At 38.7% G+C, this 19620-nt stretch overlaps 2 protein-coding genes across 3 annotated transcripts in view; one reads left to right on the top strand and one right to left on the bottom strand.

Moving 5' to 3' along the window:
• The window catches only part of NKIRAS2 (NFKB inhibitor interacting Ras like 2), a 34253-nt gene extending 26930 nt beyond the window's left edge, over positions 1–7323 (bottom strand). Inside the window, exon 1 of the mRNA XM_056547849.1 lies at positions 7277–7323. The gene's annotated coding sequence lies outside the window, so the exon portion shown is untranslated. The remainder of the gene's footprint in view (positions 1–7276) is intronic.
• The window catches only part of DNAJC7 (DnaJ heat shock protein family (Hsp40) member C7), a 58877-nt gene continuing 45884 nt past the window's right edge, over positions 6628–19620 (top strand). Inside the window, exon 1 of one of the 2 annotated variants that reach the window (XM_056547847.1) lies at positions 6628–6686. In XM_056547847.1, the coding sequence (XP_056403822.1) occupies positions 6643–6686 (44 nt within the window). In that variant the 5' untranslated portion in view covers positions 6628–6642. Of the gene's footprint in view, positions 6687–7356; positions 7568–19620 lie in introns of those variants that run through there. The other variant, XM_056547846.1, reaches the window with a different exon arrangement.

The raw sequence follows: 19620 nt of genomic DNA, 5'->3' as shown, positions 1-19620 counted from the left end.
AGCTCTGATGGGACAGTCATAAGAACACACAATGATGTCAGTGACCTGAGTGACGTCTTCTTTTCTTCTTCATCTCGTCCAGAGACCAGGTCTTCCCCCAGCTCCATCTTCTCTGCAGAGTCTGACATGCAGACATCATTGGCTCCTCACCAGATCCTCATCCTCTGCATGAAGACAGTAATCATTATAACCTTGCCAGAAAGTGTAACCTAAATAAAATACTGCCCCACACTGTACCCTGAATATAATACTGCTATACACTGTACCCACTAAATATAATACTGCCACACACTGTACCCTGAATATAATCCTGCCACACACTGTACCCTGAATATAATCCTGCCACACACTGTACCCTGAATATAATACTGCCACACACTGTACCATGAATAGCATACTGCCATACACTGTACCCACTAAATATAATACTGCTATTCACTGTACCCACTAAATATAATACTGCCCCACACAGTACCCTAAATAAAATACTGTCACACACTGTACCCTAAATAAAATACTGCCCCACACTGTACCCTAAATATAATATTGCCAGACACTGTACCCTGAATACAATACTGCTGTACACTGTACCCACTAAATATAATACTGCTATACACTGTATCCACTAAATATAATCCTGCTACACACTGTACCCTGAATATAATACTGCCACACACTGTACTCCGAATATAATACTGCCACACATTGTACCCACTAAATATAATACTGCCACACACTGTACCCTGAATATAATACTGCTATACACTGTACCCTGAATATAATAATACTATACACTGTACCCTGAATATAATACTGCTACACACTGTGCCCACTAAATATAATCCTGCCACACACCGTACCCTGAATATAATAATGCTATACACTGTAACCTGAGTATAATACTGCTATACACTGTACCCACTAAATATAATCCTGCCACACACTGTACCCTGAATATAATACTGCTATACACTGTACCCACTAAATATAATCCTGCCACACACTATACCCACTAAATATAATACCTCTTATCCTCTGTGTCCTCATCATTCCTCATCACCCCCATAACCCCTGCCAAACCTCTCCTCAACACTACTATAACCACCCCCGCACCTCTCCTCATCACTACTATAACCCCCCGCACCTCTCCTCATCACTACTATAACCCCCCCCCGCACCTCTCCTCATCACTACTATAACCCCCCCACACACCTCTCCTCATCACTACTATAACCCCCCCACACACCTCTCCTCATCACTACTATAACCCCCCCACACACCTCTCCTCATCACTACTATAACCCCCGCACCTCTCCTCATCACTACTATAATCCCCGCACCTCTCCTCATCACTATTATAATGCCCCCTGCATCTCTCACCACCCCATAACACCCCCCTGCACCTCTCTTCACCCCCATAACACCCTCCTGCACCTCTTATCACCCCCATAACCCCCCCTGCACCTCTCATCACCCCATAACACCCCCCCCTCTCATCACCCCCATAACACCCCCTGCATCTCTCATCACTCCCATAACCCCCCCTGCACCTCTCATCACCCCATAACACCCCCCCCTCTCATCACCCCCATAACACCCCCTGCATCTCTCATTACTCCCATAACACCCCCTGCATTTCTCATCACCCCCATAACCCCCCCTGCATCTCTCATCACCCCCATAACCCCCCCTGCACCTCTCATCACCCCCATAACCTCCCCATGCACCTTTCATCCCCCCATAACACCCCCTGCACCTCTCACCCCCCCATAACACCCCCCTGCACCTCTCATCACCCCCATAACACCCCCCTGCACCTCTCATCACCCCCATAACCTCCCCATGCACCTCTCATCCCCCCATAACACCCCCTGCACCTCTCATTACCCCCATAACACCCCCTGCACCTCTCATCACCCCTATAAGACCCCAAGCAAAAGTTCCCCTGCACCTCTCATCACCATTGTAGTCTGCAAACAACATAGCCCCCATCCAACCCCCCCCCCCCCCCCCCCCCCGTTCACTTACCCTGCCGGGGTTCGGTGCAGCTGCTGCTCCTGTCACAGTGTTCCACTGCATGGGGAGGATCCGTCGGGAGGCTGCTGGACTGGAGATCGCGCCGGGACAGGTCAGGTGACTGGAGTAGACGTGCGTGCCTGCGCGGGGCACGTCAACTCCCATCAGCCCCTGGCCTGTCCGGCCCTGCCGTACTTCTTAAGGGGCCCACGCCCAAGAAAGAGCGGGCCTCATAGTCCTGCGGGCCCCCCAGACTATGAGGCCCGGTCATAGTTCTGACGGGTACCCAGCCAGGAGTCAGTGAGTGACAGTCGCAGTCACTCACTGACTAGCCGGAAAAAAAAAGTACAGGGACGTCCGGGCCTTCCTGAAGCTCCGGGCCCCATACAAGTGTATGGGTTTACCCCCTGATGGCGGCCCTGTGCACTGGGTCCGATGGTAGGACCGGCCCAGCGTGGGAGGGCGGGGGCGGGCCCCCCGCCCCACGCTGGGCCCCTGTGCAGCTGAACCGGCTGCACAGGCGATATGTCCGCCCCTGGGTCACATGTTTTGTTAAGTCACATGGTTTGTTGTCACATGTACTCCCAGAGAGCACCAGCTTTAACCTATGACCCACAGATTGACCAATGGGCTTTAGTCCTGCCAAGTCTCCAATAAGTCTACAAGTCTATGTCTGCCGTCACTACATCTAGTCAAGTCCTGCACATAGTCAAGTCTAATTACAAGTCAAGTTAATTACAAGTATTGGTCCAGCATACGAGGTCCTCTGGGTCCTGGTCACTTCTCTGGGAATTCTGGCCTTAGCTTTGAAGATAATTACACCTGTCTTCTATTCAGTAAAGCCTCCGTCTGACCATAACTGGTTGTGGACTCTTTATTCACTACTAGCCAATGGGATAGCGGAGAATCCGGGAGTGTGGTGTTCCGGAACCCAAAATCACACTGGCGTCACGAACACATAGGGGTTAATACCATCTAACCCCCGGGGTTAATAACATCAGGTCCCACCACTCACCGCAACACCCGTGGTTCCGCCATTCACCTGGTGGGTCACCACACATACCTACCCGCACTATGAGGGAGATTTATCAAAACCTGTGTTGAGGAAGAGTGGTGCAGTTGCCCATAGCAACCAATCAGATCTCTACTTTGATTTTTCACAGGCCTCTTTATAAATAAAAGAAGCAATCTGATTGGTTGCTATGGGTAACTGCACAGCTCTGCCTCTGCACAAGTTTTGATAAATCTCCCCCTATGTACCTACCAACCTTCCTACCTGCGCCATGTACCTACATATCTACCTACTTGCACTATGTACCTACCAACATGAGGGGGGGGGTGGGGGGGGGGGGGGGGGCTTGATTACCTATCTACCTCCCTACTGCAATGGCCGGTATTCATCCAACGAATCCTCCAATTCCCAAGATGTTGCACCATATGCTATACTAGTGTTTCCCAACCAGAGCGCCTCCTGCTGTTGCAAAACTACAACTCCCAGCATGCTGGGATTTGTAGTTTTACAACAGCTGCAGGCACCCTTGATTATACTACTATATAATCCAACATTCTGGGAGTTGTAGTTTTGCAACAGCTGGAGGCACCCTTGATTATACTACTATATAATCCAACATTCTGGGAGTTGTAGTTTTGCAACAGCTGGAGGCACCCCTGGTTGGGAAACACTGACCTATACTATAAACTACTATATAGTCCAACATGCTGGGATTTATAGTTTTACAACAGCTGGAGGCACCCCTGATTGGAAAACACTGATCTATACTATATACTACTATATAGTCCAACATGCTGGGATTTGTAGTTTTACAACAGCTGGAGGCACCCCTGATTGGAAAACACTGATCTATACTATATACTACTATATAGTCCAACATGCTGGGATTTGTAGTTTTACAACAGCTGGAGGCACCCCTGGTTGGGTAACACTGACCTATACTATATACTACTATATAGTCCAACATGCTGGGAGTTGTAGTTTTGCAACAGCTGGAGGCTCCCCTGGTTGGGAAACACTGACCTATACTATGTACTACTATATAGTCCAACATGCTGGGATTTGTAGTTTTACAACAGCTGGAGGCACCCCTGGTTGGGAAACACTGACCTATACTATATACTACTATATAGTCCAACATGCTGGGAGTTGTAGTTTTCATTTGGTGCAGCTGCTGAGACACAGGCTGTATCAGGGCATGCTGGGAGTTGTAGTTAGTGAAAGGATCTGCTACTCCTCACTATATACCCCTGCCATATAGTGTCTTAGTTCCACCTGGGTTTGTGTCTCCCTCATAGGAAAAGAGAACAGACAAGTAGGTATGAAGAACACACTGAACTTTATTACTACAAAGCATTGGTATATAAAAGCCAAGGGCGTATCTACCAATTTTAGCCAATAGCAGAAAGTTTCCATTCTTTAGCGAGTGACCTCAGTTACGAGAAACAAAACTTCTTATTAAGAACAGGACCTTGAAAAATAATAATAATAAACTTACAAAAAGAGATAAGAAAGAAAAATAACATAATAATGAAGGAGAACTCTCCCCCAACCTTCCAGTTAGTAACTAACTGCAGCTCCCGAATTTAATTTAAAAAAAAGCGATCAAAAAGTCCCATCAAAACAAAAACGGTCCTGTTAAAAACGACAGATTGGGGTGCAGAAAATGACCCTCATACAGGCCCCGTATATAAGGAGAAATAAAAACGTTATAGGGGTTAGAATAGGACAAAATTTCCCCCTCATATGTGTATCCTGTGATGTCACGCAAATCCAGTGGTCCCTCAGCATACGATGGGAATCCCTTCCAAATGGAGCATCGTTTGTTGAAACCATCGCATGTTGAGGGATCCGTGCAATGTAAAGTATAGGACAGTGGTCTACAACCTGCGGCCCTCCAGATGTTGCAAAACTACAACACCCAGCATGCCCGGACAGCCAACGGCTGTCCAGGCATGCTGAGAGTTGTAGTTTTGCAACATCTGGAGGTCCGCAGGTTGAAGACCACTGGTATTGGAGGTTATACTCACGTGTCCCCGCCGCTCCGGACCGTCACCGCTCGTCACCGCTGCCCTGGATGTCGCCGTCCATCGTTGTCGCCGCGTCCCCGTGGTGTCCCCGACGTTCCGGTGCATTGCCGTGGAATGAGATTTGCCATAGAATGAGATGGTCCGCCTCCATCACATCCTATTGGCTCTCTCTTGTCACGTGACATATTTAAACGTCACGCATCCATGCGCACAGTAGTGTCAGTTTGGCTATGACAGGGAGAGGATCTCCTATCTTTGTGATAGCTGAAGCTGTACGGAGCTCTCATGGCCTCTGTGGCCCGACAGAAGTTCACACATGTACGCAGCTCATACGGCTGCCTCATATACATTTACTCTATTATTACATGTACTGTTGATCCACAGCGCTATCGGGATCCCTATGCCCGATGGCGCTGTCATCAGTGTGCGTCCCCGCGAGCGCCCCACGCCCGCAGCTGTACTCCCCGTCCCCCGCAGCTCTACTCCCCGTCCCCCGCAGCTCTACTCCCCGTCCCCCGCAGCTCTACTCCCCGTCCCCCGCAGCTCTACTCCCCGTCCCCCGCAGCTGTACTCCCCGTCCCCCGCAGCTGTACTCCCCGTCCCCCGCAGCTCTACTCCCCGTCCCCCGCAGCTGTACTCCCCGTCCCCCGCAGCTCTACTCCCCGTCCCCCGCAGCTCTACTCCCCGTCCCCCGCAGCTGTACTCCCCGTCCCCCGCAGCTGTACTCCCCGTCCCCCGCAGCTCTACTCCCCGTCCCCCGCAGCTCTACTCCCCGTCCCCCGCAGCTCTACTCCCCGTCCCCCGCAGCTCTACTCCCCGTCCCCCGCAGCTCTACTCCCCGACCCCGTAGGTCTACTCCCCGTCCCCTGTTAACGCTCAGGGAGCGATCCACAGAGCTATGGGGATTCCTATGCCCGATGCCGCTGTCATCAGTGTGCGTCCCCGCGAGCGCCCCACGCCCGCAGCTGTACTCCCCGTCCCATTAACGCTGAGGGAGCGGGGAACAGAAAGTAGAGCATCGGGCGCAGGTAAAGTAGTACTGCGCATGCGCAGCACTACGCGAATAACTTAACCTGCGCCCGATGCTCTACTTTCTGTTCCCCGCTCCCTGAGCGTTAACGGGACGAGGAGTACAGCTGCGGGCGTGGGGCGCTCGCGTGGAACGCACACTGATGACAGCGGCATCGGGCATTAGGATCCCGATAGCGCTGTGGATCAACAGTAAATGTATATGAGGCAGCCGTATGAGCTGCGTACATGTGTGAACTTCTGTCGGGCCACAGAGGCCATGAGAGCTCCGTGCAGCTTCAGCTATCACAAGGATAGGAGATCCTCTCCCTGTGATAGCCAAACTGACACTGCTGTGCGCATCGATGCGTGACGTTTAAATATGTCACGTGACAAGAGAGAGCCAATAGGATGTGATGGAGGCGGACCATCTCATTCTATGGCAAATCTCATTCCACGGCAATGCACCGGCAAGGCCTCTGCTTCGCCGCCATCACGTCGTTACGCACGCCGCTCCTATTGGATGACGGGACGGCGTGCGCAGTGACGTGATGACGACAATGGAGAGCGCCAACGATGCAGGGGATCCTGAAGAAGAAGCGCCGGAGCCCCGAGGACAGGTGAGTGATTGTCAGTGGACCACAAGGGGCACCGTAAACGGCTATCCGGTGGCGGCTGAAGCAGTCTGCGCTGGAGGATAGCCGTTTATGCGATGGCCCCGACATACAAAAGCATCATATGTTGATGCTGCCTCTGAGAGTCCATCGTATGTTGAAATGATCGTATGTCGGGGCCATCGTAGGTGGGGGGTCACTGTATAATTAATTATGCAAATTAGCAATTTTGCAAGAAAGGTGGCGACCCTACACATAGTTCAAGAGTTAAAATTATGAAAAGGTGGCATTTACAGCTTGTCCCGCAAAAAAAAAAATAAGCCGTCACACAATGCTGTTGCACGAAAAATAAAAGTCATGGCTGTCGGAACAAGGCAACACAAAAAAAGAGGGAAAAAAAGGATTTTGTAGTAAAAAGGGAAAAAAACATTAAACGGCGTATAAATTGGGTATTGTCATAATTGCACCGACCCACAGAATATATTGTAATTTTTACGCCCTAAAGAAATGCATTGCTCATCACATCTTATTTTTGGACCACTTTATAAGCTGAACAGCGTTTGAAAAGCAAAAAACTAAAAAAAACAAAAAAAAACCTTTAAGGCGACTAGATCTCCATGACAACGCAAACTTCCGTTCTGTGCCCGCGCCCGCTTTCAATATGGCCACTCGCGGACTTCCGGTGGGGGCAGTGCCAGCCGCATTATTTTCTAGTCTCTCTGGTCATTGTCGGCTCTCTCTGGCACTCGTGTCGGCCTGGAGGACCCGGAAGTCGCTTCTCTTTCTCCTTCCCCCTTCCAAGCCGGCGGTAAGATGGCGGCAACCGCTGACTGCGATGTGATGATGGCGCCTGCGGAGCCGGAGAGGAGTACGGAGGAGCGGGATCGGTATGTGAGGCGGGTGCGGGGGGGGATGGAGGCGGCTGTAGTGATGACGTGTGGGGGGGAGGGGGAGGGAGGAGGGGGCGCCATAACAGCCGGAGGCCTCAATGTGACACCGGGGGGGGGGGGGTCTGTGTCCCCGGGATGAGCCGGTCACATGGAGCTGACACATATTATAGGTCTATACGTCATAGGGGGAGATATATATATAATGTATAGATGCAGAATCAGGAAATGTTGCGGTGTCTTTTACCTTTTTATTGGACGAACAGAATTTTGTAGAGAATCTTTAGTCCAATAAAGAAAATTATTACAAGATTCTGCAACAATTATCTAGATTTTGCATCTGAATCACTGGACTAATAAAGCTCAAATATATATATATGTGTGTATAGTATAATATATATGTGTGTGTGTGTATAGTATAATATATATATATATATATGTGTGTATAGTATAATATATATATGTGTGTATAGTATAATATATATATGTGTGTATAGTATAATATATATATGTGTGTATAGTATAATATATATATATGTGTGTGTATAGTATAATATATATATGTGTGTGTGTATAGTATAATATATATATGTGTGTATAGTATAATATATATATGTGTGTATAGTATAATATATATATGTGTGTATAGTATAATATATATATGTGTGTATAGTATAATATATATATATGTGTGTGTGTATAGTATAATATATATATGTGTGTGTGTATAGTATAATATATATGTGTGTGTGTATAGTATAATATATATATGTGTGTGTGTATAGTATAATATATATATGTGTGTGTGTATAGTATAATATATATATGTGTGTGTGTATAGTATAATATATATGTGTGTGTGTATAGTATAATATATATATATGTGTGTGTGTATAGTATAATATATATGTGTGTGTGTATAGTATAATATATATATGTGTGTGTGTATAGTATAATATATATATGTGTGTATAGTATAATATATATATGTGTGTATAGTATAATATATATATATGTGTGTATAGTATAATATATATATGTGTGTATAGTATAATATATATATGTGTGTATAGTATAATATATATATGTGTGTATAGTATAATATATATATGTGTGTATAGTATAATATATATATGTGTGTATAGTATAATATATATATATGTGTGTATAGTATAATATATATATATGTGTGTATAGTATAATATATATATATGTGTGTATAGTATAATATATATATATGTGTGTGTATAGTATAATATATATATATGTGTGTGTATAGTATAATATATATATATGTGTGTGTATAGTATAATATATATGTGTGTGTGTGTATAGTATAATATATATGTGTGTGTGTATAGTATAATATATATGTGTGTGTGTATAGTATAATATATATGTGTGTGTATAGTATAATATATATGTGTGTGTGTGTGTATAGTATAATATATATGTGTGTGTGTATAGTATAATATATATGTGTGTGTGTGTGTATAGTATAATATATATATATGTGTGTGTATAGTATAATATATATATGTGTGTGTGTATAGTATAATATATATGTGTGTGTGTGTATAGTATAATATATATATGTGTGTGTGTATAGTATAATATATATGTGTGTGTGTATAGTATAATATATATGTGTGTGTGTATAGTATAATATATATATGTGTGTGTGTATAGTATAATATATATATGTGTGTGTGTATAGTATAATATATATATGTGTGTGTGTATAGTATAATATATATGTGTGTGTGTGTGTATAGTATAATATATATATGTGTGTGTATAGTATAATATATATGTGTGTGTGTGTGTATAGTATAATATATATGTGTGTGTATAGTATAATATATATGTGTGTGTATATAGTATAATATATATATGTGTGTGTATATAGTATAATATATATATGTGTGTGTGTATAGTATAATATATATATGTGTGTGTGTATAGTATAATATATATGTGTGTGTGTATAGTATAATATATATGTGTGTGTATAGTATAATATATATGTGTGTGTATAGTATAATATATATGTGTGTGTATAGTATAATATATATGTGTGTGTATAGTATAATATATGTGTGTGTGTATAGTATAATATATATATGTGTGTGTATAGTATAATATATATATGTGTGTGTGTATAGTATAATATATATATGTGTGTGTGTATAGTATAATATATATGTGTGTGTGTGTGTATAGTATAATATATATATGTGTGTGTGTATAGTATAATATATATATGTGTGTGTGTATAGTATAATATATATATGTGTGTGTGTATAGTATAATATATATATGTGTGTGTATAGTATAATATATATATATGTGTGTGTGTATAGTATAATATATATATATGTGTGTGTGTATAGTATAATATATATATGTGTGTGTGTATAGTATAATATATATATGTGTGTGTGTATAGTATAATATATATGTGTGTGTGTGTATAGTATAATATATATGTGTGTGTATAGTATAATATATATATGTGTGTGTGTATAGTATAATATATATATGTGTGTGTATAGTATAATATATATATGTGTGTGTGTGTATAGTATAATATATATATGTGTGTGTGTATAGTATAATATATATGTGTGTGTATAGTATAATATATATATGTGTGTGTGTATAGTATAATATATATATGTGTGTGTATAGTATAATATATATATGTGTGTGTGTATAGTATATATATGTGTGTGTGTATAGTATAATATATATGTGTGTGTATAGTATAATATATATATGTGTGTGTGTATAGTATAATATATATATGTGTGTGTGTATAGTATAATATATATGTGTGTGTATAGTATAATATATATATGTGTGTGTATAGTATAATATATATGTGTGTGTGTATAGTATAATATATATATATGTGTGTGTATAGTATAATATATATATGTGTGTATAGTATAATATATATATGTGTGTATAGTATAATATATATATGTGTGTATAGTATAATATATATATATGTGTGTGTATAGTATAATATATATGTGTGTGTATAGTATAATATATATATGTGTGTGTATAGTATAATATATATATGTGTGTGTATAGTATAATATATATATGTGTGTGTATATAGTATAATATATATATGTGTGTGTATATAGTATAATATATATATGTGTGTGTATATAGTATAATATATATGTGTGTGTGTATAGTATAATATATATATGTGTGTGTGTATAGTATAATATATATATGTGTGTGTGTATAGTATAATATATATATGTGTGTGTATAGTATAATATATATATGTGTGTGTGTGTATAGTATAATATATATGTGTGTGTGTGTATAGTATAATATATATATGTGTGTGTGTATAGTATAATATATATGTGTGTGTGTATAGTATAATATATATATATATGTGTGTGTATAGTATAATATATATATATGTGTGTGTGTGTGTATAGTATAATATATATATGTGTGTGTGTATAGTATAATATATATGTGTGTGTATAGTATAATATATATGTGTGTGTGTATAGTATAATATATATGTGTGTGTGTGTATAGTATAATATATATGTGTGTGTGTGTATAGTATAATATATATGTGTGTGTGTGTATAGTATAATATATATGTGTGTGTGTGTATAGTATAATATATATATGTGTGTGTATAGTATAATATATGTGTGTGTGTGTATAGTATAATATATATATGTGTGTGTGTATAGTATAATATATATATGTGTGTGTGTATAGTATAATGTGTACAAGACTTCACAGCAGAGATTGAAGTGCTGGCACTGCTCTCCCTCTATATATTCTCCCTTAAACAGTCTGTGTGCGTACTCTAGCAGCGTATCTTCATGTGGTGGTGCTCATGTACTGCGATAGTGATAGGATGAATGCAAATCCAAATAATCCAAGAAGAAAGTACAGGCAACTCACCACGTTGTAGTAACTTCGTGTTTATTACTGGGACATGCAGGTAAAGCGGCTCCACGCCACACCGGGATGCCGAACACACACTAGTGCGTTAACCGATGTATATAGTATAATGTGTATATATATATACACTGGAGCTCTGCAGAGGGGCTGTGTACCTCACCTCAAATACATACACTTCAGGACGGGGCCGGCGGTGATTATTATTATTAATTATTATTATTATTATTATTACAGGACGGGGCCGGCGGTTATTATTATTATTATTATTATTATTATTATTGGACGGGGCCGGCGGTGATTATTATTATTATTATTATTATTATTATTATTATTATTATTACTGGATGGGGCCGGCGGTGATTATTATTATTATTATTATTATTATTATTATTATTATTATTATTACTGGATGGGGCCGGCGGTGATTATTATTATTATTATTATTATTATTATTATTATTACTGGACGGGGCCGGCGGTGATTATTATTATTATTATTATTATTATTATTATTATTATTATTACTGGATGGGGCCGGCGGTGATTATTATTATTATTATTATTATTATTATTATTAATACTGGACGGGGCCGGCGGTGATTATTATTATTATTATTATTTATTATTATTATTATTACTGGACGGGGCCGGCGGTGATTATTATTATTATTATTATTATTATTATTATTATTATTACTGGACGGGGCCGGCGGTGATTATTATTATTATTATTATTACAGGACGGGGCCGGCGGTTATTATTATTATTATTATTATTATTATTACAGGACGGGGCCGGCGGTTATTATTATTTATTATTATTATTACAGGACGGGGCCGGCGGTGATTATTATTATTATTATTATTATTATTACAGGACGGGGCCGGCGGTGATTATTATTATTATTATTATTTATTATTGGACGGGGCCGGCGGTGATTATTATTATTATTATTATTATTTATTACTGGACGGGGCCGGCGGTGATTATTATTATTATTATTATTATTATTACAGCACGGGGCCGGCGGGGATTATTATTATTATTATTATTATTATTATTATTACAGGACGGGGCCGGCGGGGATTATTATTATTATTACAGGACAGGGCCGGCGGTTATTATTATTATTATTATTATTATTATTATTATTATTACAGGACGGGGCCGGCGGTTATTATTATTTATTATTATTATTATTATTATTATTACAGGACGGGGCCGGCGGTGATTATTATTATTATTATTATTACAGGACGGGGCCGGCGGTTATTATTATTATTATTATTATTATTATTATTATTACTGGACGGGGCCGGCGGTTATTATTATTATTATTATTATTATTATTATTATTATTACTGGACGGGGCCGGCGGTGATTATTATTATTATTATTATTATTATTATTATTATTAATATTACAGGACGGGGCCGGCGGGGATTATTATTATTATTATTATTATTATTATTATTATTATTATTACAGGACGGGGCCGGCGGGGATTATTATTATTATTATTACAGGGCGGGGATTATTATTATTATTATTACAGGACGGGGCCGGCGGTTATTATTATTATTATTATTATTATTATTATTACAGGACGGGGCCGGCGGTGATTATTATTATTATTATTATTATTATTATTACAGGACGGGGCCGGCGGGGATTATTATTATTATTATTATTACAGGACGGGGCCGGCGGTTATTATTATTATTATTATTATTATTATTATTACAGGACGGGGCCGGCGGTTATTATTATTTATTATTATTATTATTATTACAGGACGGGGCCGGCGGTGATTATTATTATTTATTATTATTATTATTACAGGATGGGGCCGGCGGTGATTATTATTATTTATTATTATTATTATTATTACTGGACGGGGCCGGCGGTTATTATTATTATTATTATTATTATTATTATTACAGGACGGGGCCGGCGGGGATTATTATTATTATTATTATTATTATTATTATTATTATTACAGGACGGGGCCGGCGGGGATTATTATTATTATTATTACAGGGCGGGGATTATTATTATTATTATTATTACAGGACGGGGCCGGCGGTGATTATTATTATTATTATTATTATTATTACAGGACGGGGCCGGCGGGGATTATTATTATTACAGGACGGGGCTGGCGGTGATTATTATTATTATTACAGAACGGGGGCCGGCGGTTATTATTATTATTATTACAGGACGGGGCCGGCGGTGATTATTATTATTATTACAGGACGGGGGCCGGCGGTTATTATTATTATTATTATTATTATTATTATTACAGGACGGGGCCGGCGGTGATTATTATTATTATTATTATTACAGGACGGGGGTCGGCGGTTATTATTATTATTATTATTATTATTATTATTATTATTATTATTATTACAGGACGGGGCCGACGGTGATTATTATTATTATTATTATTATTATTACAGGACGGGGCCGGCGGATTATTATTATTATTATTATTACAGGATGGGGCCGGCGGGGATTATTATTATTATTATTACAGGGAGGGGATTATTATTATTATTACAGGACGGGGCCGGCGGTTATTATTATTATTACAGGACGGGGCCGGCGGTGATTATTATTATTACAGGACGGGGCCGGCGGGGATTATTATTATTATTATTACAGGACGGGGCCGGCGGTGATTATTATTATTACAGGACGGGGCCGGCGGTGATTATTATTATTACAGGACGGGGCCGGCGGTGATTATTATTATAATTATTATTATTACAGGACGGGGCCGGCGGTGATTATTATTATTATAATTATTATTATTACAGGACTGGGCCGGCGGGGACTATTATTATTATTATTATTACAGGACTGGGCCGGCGGGGATTATTATTATTATTATTATTACAGGACGGGGCCGGCGGATTATTATTATTATTATTATTATTATTATTATTACAGGATGGGGCCGGCGGGGATTATTATTATTATTATTACAGGGAGGGGATTATTATTATTATTATTATTATTATTATTATTACAGGACGGGGCCGGCGGTGATTATTATTATTATTATTATTATTATTATTACAGGACGGGGCCGGCGGTTATTATTATTATTATTATTATTATTATTATTATTATTACAGGACGGGGCCGGCGGTGATTATTATTATTATTATTATTATTATTATTATTATTATTATTACAGGACGGGGCCGGCGGTGATTATTATTATTATTATTATTATTATTATTATTATTACATGACGGGGACGGCGGTGATTATTATTATTATTATTATTATTACAGGACGGGGACGGCGGTGATTATTATTATTATTATTATTATTATTACAGGACGGGGCCGGCGGTGATTATTATTATTATTATTATTTATTATTGGACGGGGCCGGCGGTGATTATTATTATTATTATTATTTATTACTGGACGGGGCCGGCGGTGATTATTATTATTATTATTATTATTATTATTATTACAGCACGGGGCCGGCGGGGATTATTATTATTATTATTATTATTATTATTATTATTATTACAGGACGGGGCCGGCGGGGATTATTATTATTATTACAGGACAGGGCCGGCGGTTATTATTATTATTATTATTATTATTATTATTATTATTACAGGACGGGGCCGGCGGTTATTATTATTTATTATTATTATTATTATTACAGGACGGGGCCGGCGGTGATTATTATTATTATTATTATTACAGGACGGGGCCGGCGGTTATTATTATTATTATTATTATTATTATTACTGGACGGGGCCGGCGGTGATTATTATTATTATTATTATTATTATTATTATTATTATTAATATTACAGGACGGGGCCGGCGGGGATTATTATTATTATTATTATTATTATTATTATTATTATTACAGGACGGGGCCGGCGGGGATTATTATTATTATTATTACAGGGCGGGGATTATTATTATTATTATTACAGGACGGGGCCGGCGGTTATTATTATTATTATTATTATTATTATTATTACAGGACGGGGCCGGCGGTGATTATTATTATTATTATTATTATTATTATTACAGGACGGGGCCGGCGGGGATTATTATTATTATTATTACAGGACGGGGCCGGCGGTTATTATTATTATTATTATTATTATTATTATTACAGGACGGGGCCGGCGGTTATTATTATTTATTATTATTATTATTATTACAGGACGGGGCCGGCGGTGATTATTATTATTTATTATTATTATTATTACAGGATGGGGCCGGCGGTGATTATTATTATTTATTATTATTATTATTATTACTGGACGGGGCCGGCGGTTATTATTATTATTATTATTATTATTATTATTACAGGACGGGGCCGGCGGGGATTATTATTATTATTATTATTATTATTATTATTACAGGACGGGGCCGGCGGGGATTATTATTATTATTATTATTATTATTATTATTACAGGACGGGGCCGGCGGGGATTATTATTATTATTATTATTATTATTATTATTACAGGACGGGGCCGGCGGGGATTATTATTATTATTATTACAGGGCGGGGATTGTTATTATTATTATTATTACAGGACGGGGCCGGCGGTGATTATTATTATTATTATTATTATTATTACAGGACGGGGCCGGCGGGGATTATTATTATTACAGGACGGGGCTGGCGGTGATTATTATTATTATTACAGAACGGGGGCCGGCGGTTATTATTATTATTATTACAGGACGGGGCCGGCGGTGATTATTATTATTATTACAGGACGGGGGCCGGCGGTTATTATTATTATTATTATTTATTATTATTACAGGACGGGGCCGGCGGTGATTATTATTATTATTATTATTACAGGACGGGGGTCGGCGGTTATTATTATTATTATTATTATTATTATTATTATTATTATTATTACAGGACGGGGCCGACGGTGATTATTATTATTATTATTATTATTATTACAGGACGGGGCCGGCGGATTATTATTATTATTATTATTACAGGATGGGGCCGGCGGGGATTATTATTATTATTATTACAGGGAGGGGATTATTATTATTATTACAGGACGGGGCCGGCGGTTATTATTATTATTACAGGACGGGGCCGGCGGTGATTATTATTATTACAGGACGGGGCCGGCGGGGATTATTATTATTATTATTACAGGACGGGGCCGGCGGTGATTATTATTATTACAGGACGGGGCCGGCGGTGATTATTATTATTACAGGACGGGGCCGGCGGTGATTATTATTATAATTATTATTATTACAGGACGGGGCCGGCGGTGATTATTATTATTATAATTATTATTATTACAGGACTGGGCCGGCGGGGATTATTATTATTATTATTATTACAGGACTGGGCCGGCGGGGATTATTATTATTATTATTATTACAGGACGGGGCCGGCGGATTATTATTATTATTATTATTATTATTATTATTATTACAGGATGGGGCCGGCGGGGATTATTATTATTATTATTACAGGGAGGGGATTATTATTATTATTATTATTATTATTATTATTATTATTACAGGACGGGGCCGGCGGTGATTATTATTATTATTATTATTATTATTATTATTATTACAGGACGGGGCCGGCGGTTATTATTATTATTATTATTACAGGACGGGGCCGGCGGTGATTATTATTATTATTATTATTATTATTATTATTACAGGACGGGGCCGGCGGTGATTATTATTATTATTATTATTATTATTACAGGACGGGGCCGGCGGTGATTATTATTATTATTATTATTATTACATGACGGGGACGGCGGTGATTATTATTATTATTATTATTATTACAGGACGGGGCCGGCGGTGATTATTATTATTATTATTATTATTATTATTATTACAGGACGGGGCCGGCGGTGATTATTATTATTATTATTATTATTATTACAGGACGGGGCCGGCGGTGATTATTATTATTATTATTATTATTACATGACGGGGACGGCGGTGATTATTATTATTATTATTATTATTACAGGACGGGGACGGCGGTGATTATTATTATTATTATTATTATTATTATTACAGGACGGGGCCGGCGGGGATTATTATTATTATTATTATTATTACAGGACGGGGCCGGCGGTGATTATTATTATTACAGGACGGGGCCGGCGGTGATTATTATTATTATTATTATTATTATTATTACAGGACGGGGCCGGCGGTGATTATTATTATAATTATTATTATTACAGGACGGGGCCGGCGGTGATTATTATTATTATTATTATTATTATTATTATTATTATTATTACAGGACGGGGCCGGCGGTGATTATTATTATTACAGGACGGGGCCGGCGGGGATTATTATTATTATTATTATTATTATTATTACAGGACGGGGCCGGCGGGGATTATTATTATTATTATTACAGGACGGGGCCGGCGGTGATTATTATTATTACAGGACGGGGCCGGCGGGGATTATTATTATTATAATTATTATTATTACAGGACGGGGCCGGCGGGGATTATTATTATTATTATTATTATTATTATTATTACAGGACGGGGCCGGCGGGGATTATTATTATTATTATTACAGGACGGGGCTGGCGGTGATTATTATTATTATTATTACAGGACGGGGGCCGGCGGTTATTATTATTATTATTATTATTATTATTACAGGACGGGGCCGGCGGTGATTATTATTATTATTATTACAGGCCGGGGGCCGGCGGTGATTATTATTATTATTATTATTACAGGACGGGGCCGGCGGGGATTATTATTATTATTACAGGACGGGGCCGGCGGGGATTATTATTATTATTATTATTATTACAGGACGGGGCCGGCTGGGATTATTATTATTATTATTATTATTACAGGACGGGGCCGGCGGTGATTATTATTATTATTATTATTATTATTATTACAGGACGGGGCCGGCGGGGATTATTATTATTATTACAGGACGGGGCCGGCGGTGATTATTATTATTATTATTACAGGACGGGGCCGGCGGTGATTATCATTATTATTATTATTATTACAGGACGGGGCCGGCGGGGATTATTATTATTATTATTACAGGACGGGGCCGGCGGGGATTATTATTATTATTATTATTATTATTACAGGACGGGGCTGGCGGTGATTATTATTATTATTATTATTATTATTATTATTACAGGATGGGGCCGGCGGTGATTATTATTATTATTATTATTATTATTATTATTATTATTACAGGACGGGGCCGGCGGTTATTATTATTATTATTATTATTATTATTATTACAGGACGGGGCCGGCGGTGATTATTATTATTATTATTATTATTACAGGATGGGGCCGGCAGGGATTATTATTATTATTATTACAGGACGGGGCCGGCAGGGATTATTATTATTATTACAGGACGGGGCCGGCGGGGATTATTATTATTATTATTATTATTATTATTATTATTATTATTATTATTATTACAGGACGGGGCCGGCGGTGATTATTATTATTATTATTACAGGACGGGGCCGGCGGTTATTATTATTATTATTATTACAGGACGGGGCCGGCGGTGATTATTATTATTATTATTATTACAGGACGGGGCCGGCGGTGATTATTATTATTATTATTATTATTATTATTATTATTATTACAGGACGGGGCCGGAGGGGATTATTATTATTATTATTATTATTATTATTATTATTATTATTATTACAGGACGGGGCCGGCGGTTATTATTATTATTATTATTACAGGACGGGGCCGGCGGTGATTATTATTATTATTATTATTACAGGACGGGGCCGGCGGTTATTATTATTATTATTATTATTATTATTATTATTATTACAGGACGGGGCCGGCAGGGATTATTATTATTATTATTATTATTATTATAGGACGGGGCTGGCGGTTATTATTATTATTACAGGACGGCGCTGGTCGTTACAGTACACTGATCATTATGATGTTACACTGCTGATCATTCTGTTACATTACTGATCATTCTGTTACATTACTGATCATTATGTTACATTACTGATCATTTTGTTGCATTATGTTAATTACTGATTGTTGGATTGCGG

The sequence above is a fragment of the Hyla sarda genome, chromosome 12 (genome assembly GCF_029499605.1).
Source record: "Hyla sarda isolate aHylSar1 chromosome 12, aHylSar1.hap1, whole genome shotgun sequence".
In the NCBI taxonomy this organism is placed as follows: domain Eukaryota; kingdom Metazoa; phylum Chordata; class Amphibia; order Anura; family Hylidae; genus Hyla; species Hyla sarda.
The sequence above is the reverse complement of the archived record's forward strand: the minus strand, read 5'-3'. Positions and strand labels throughout refer to the sequence as shown.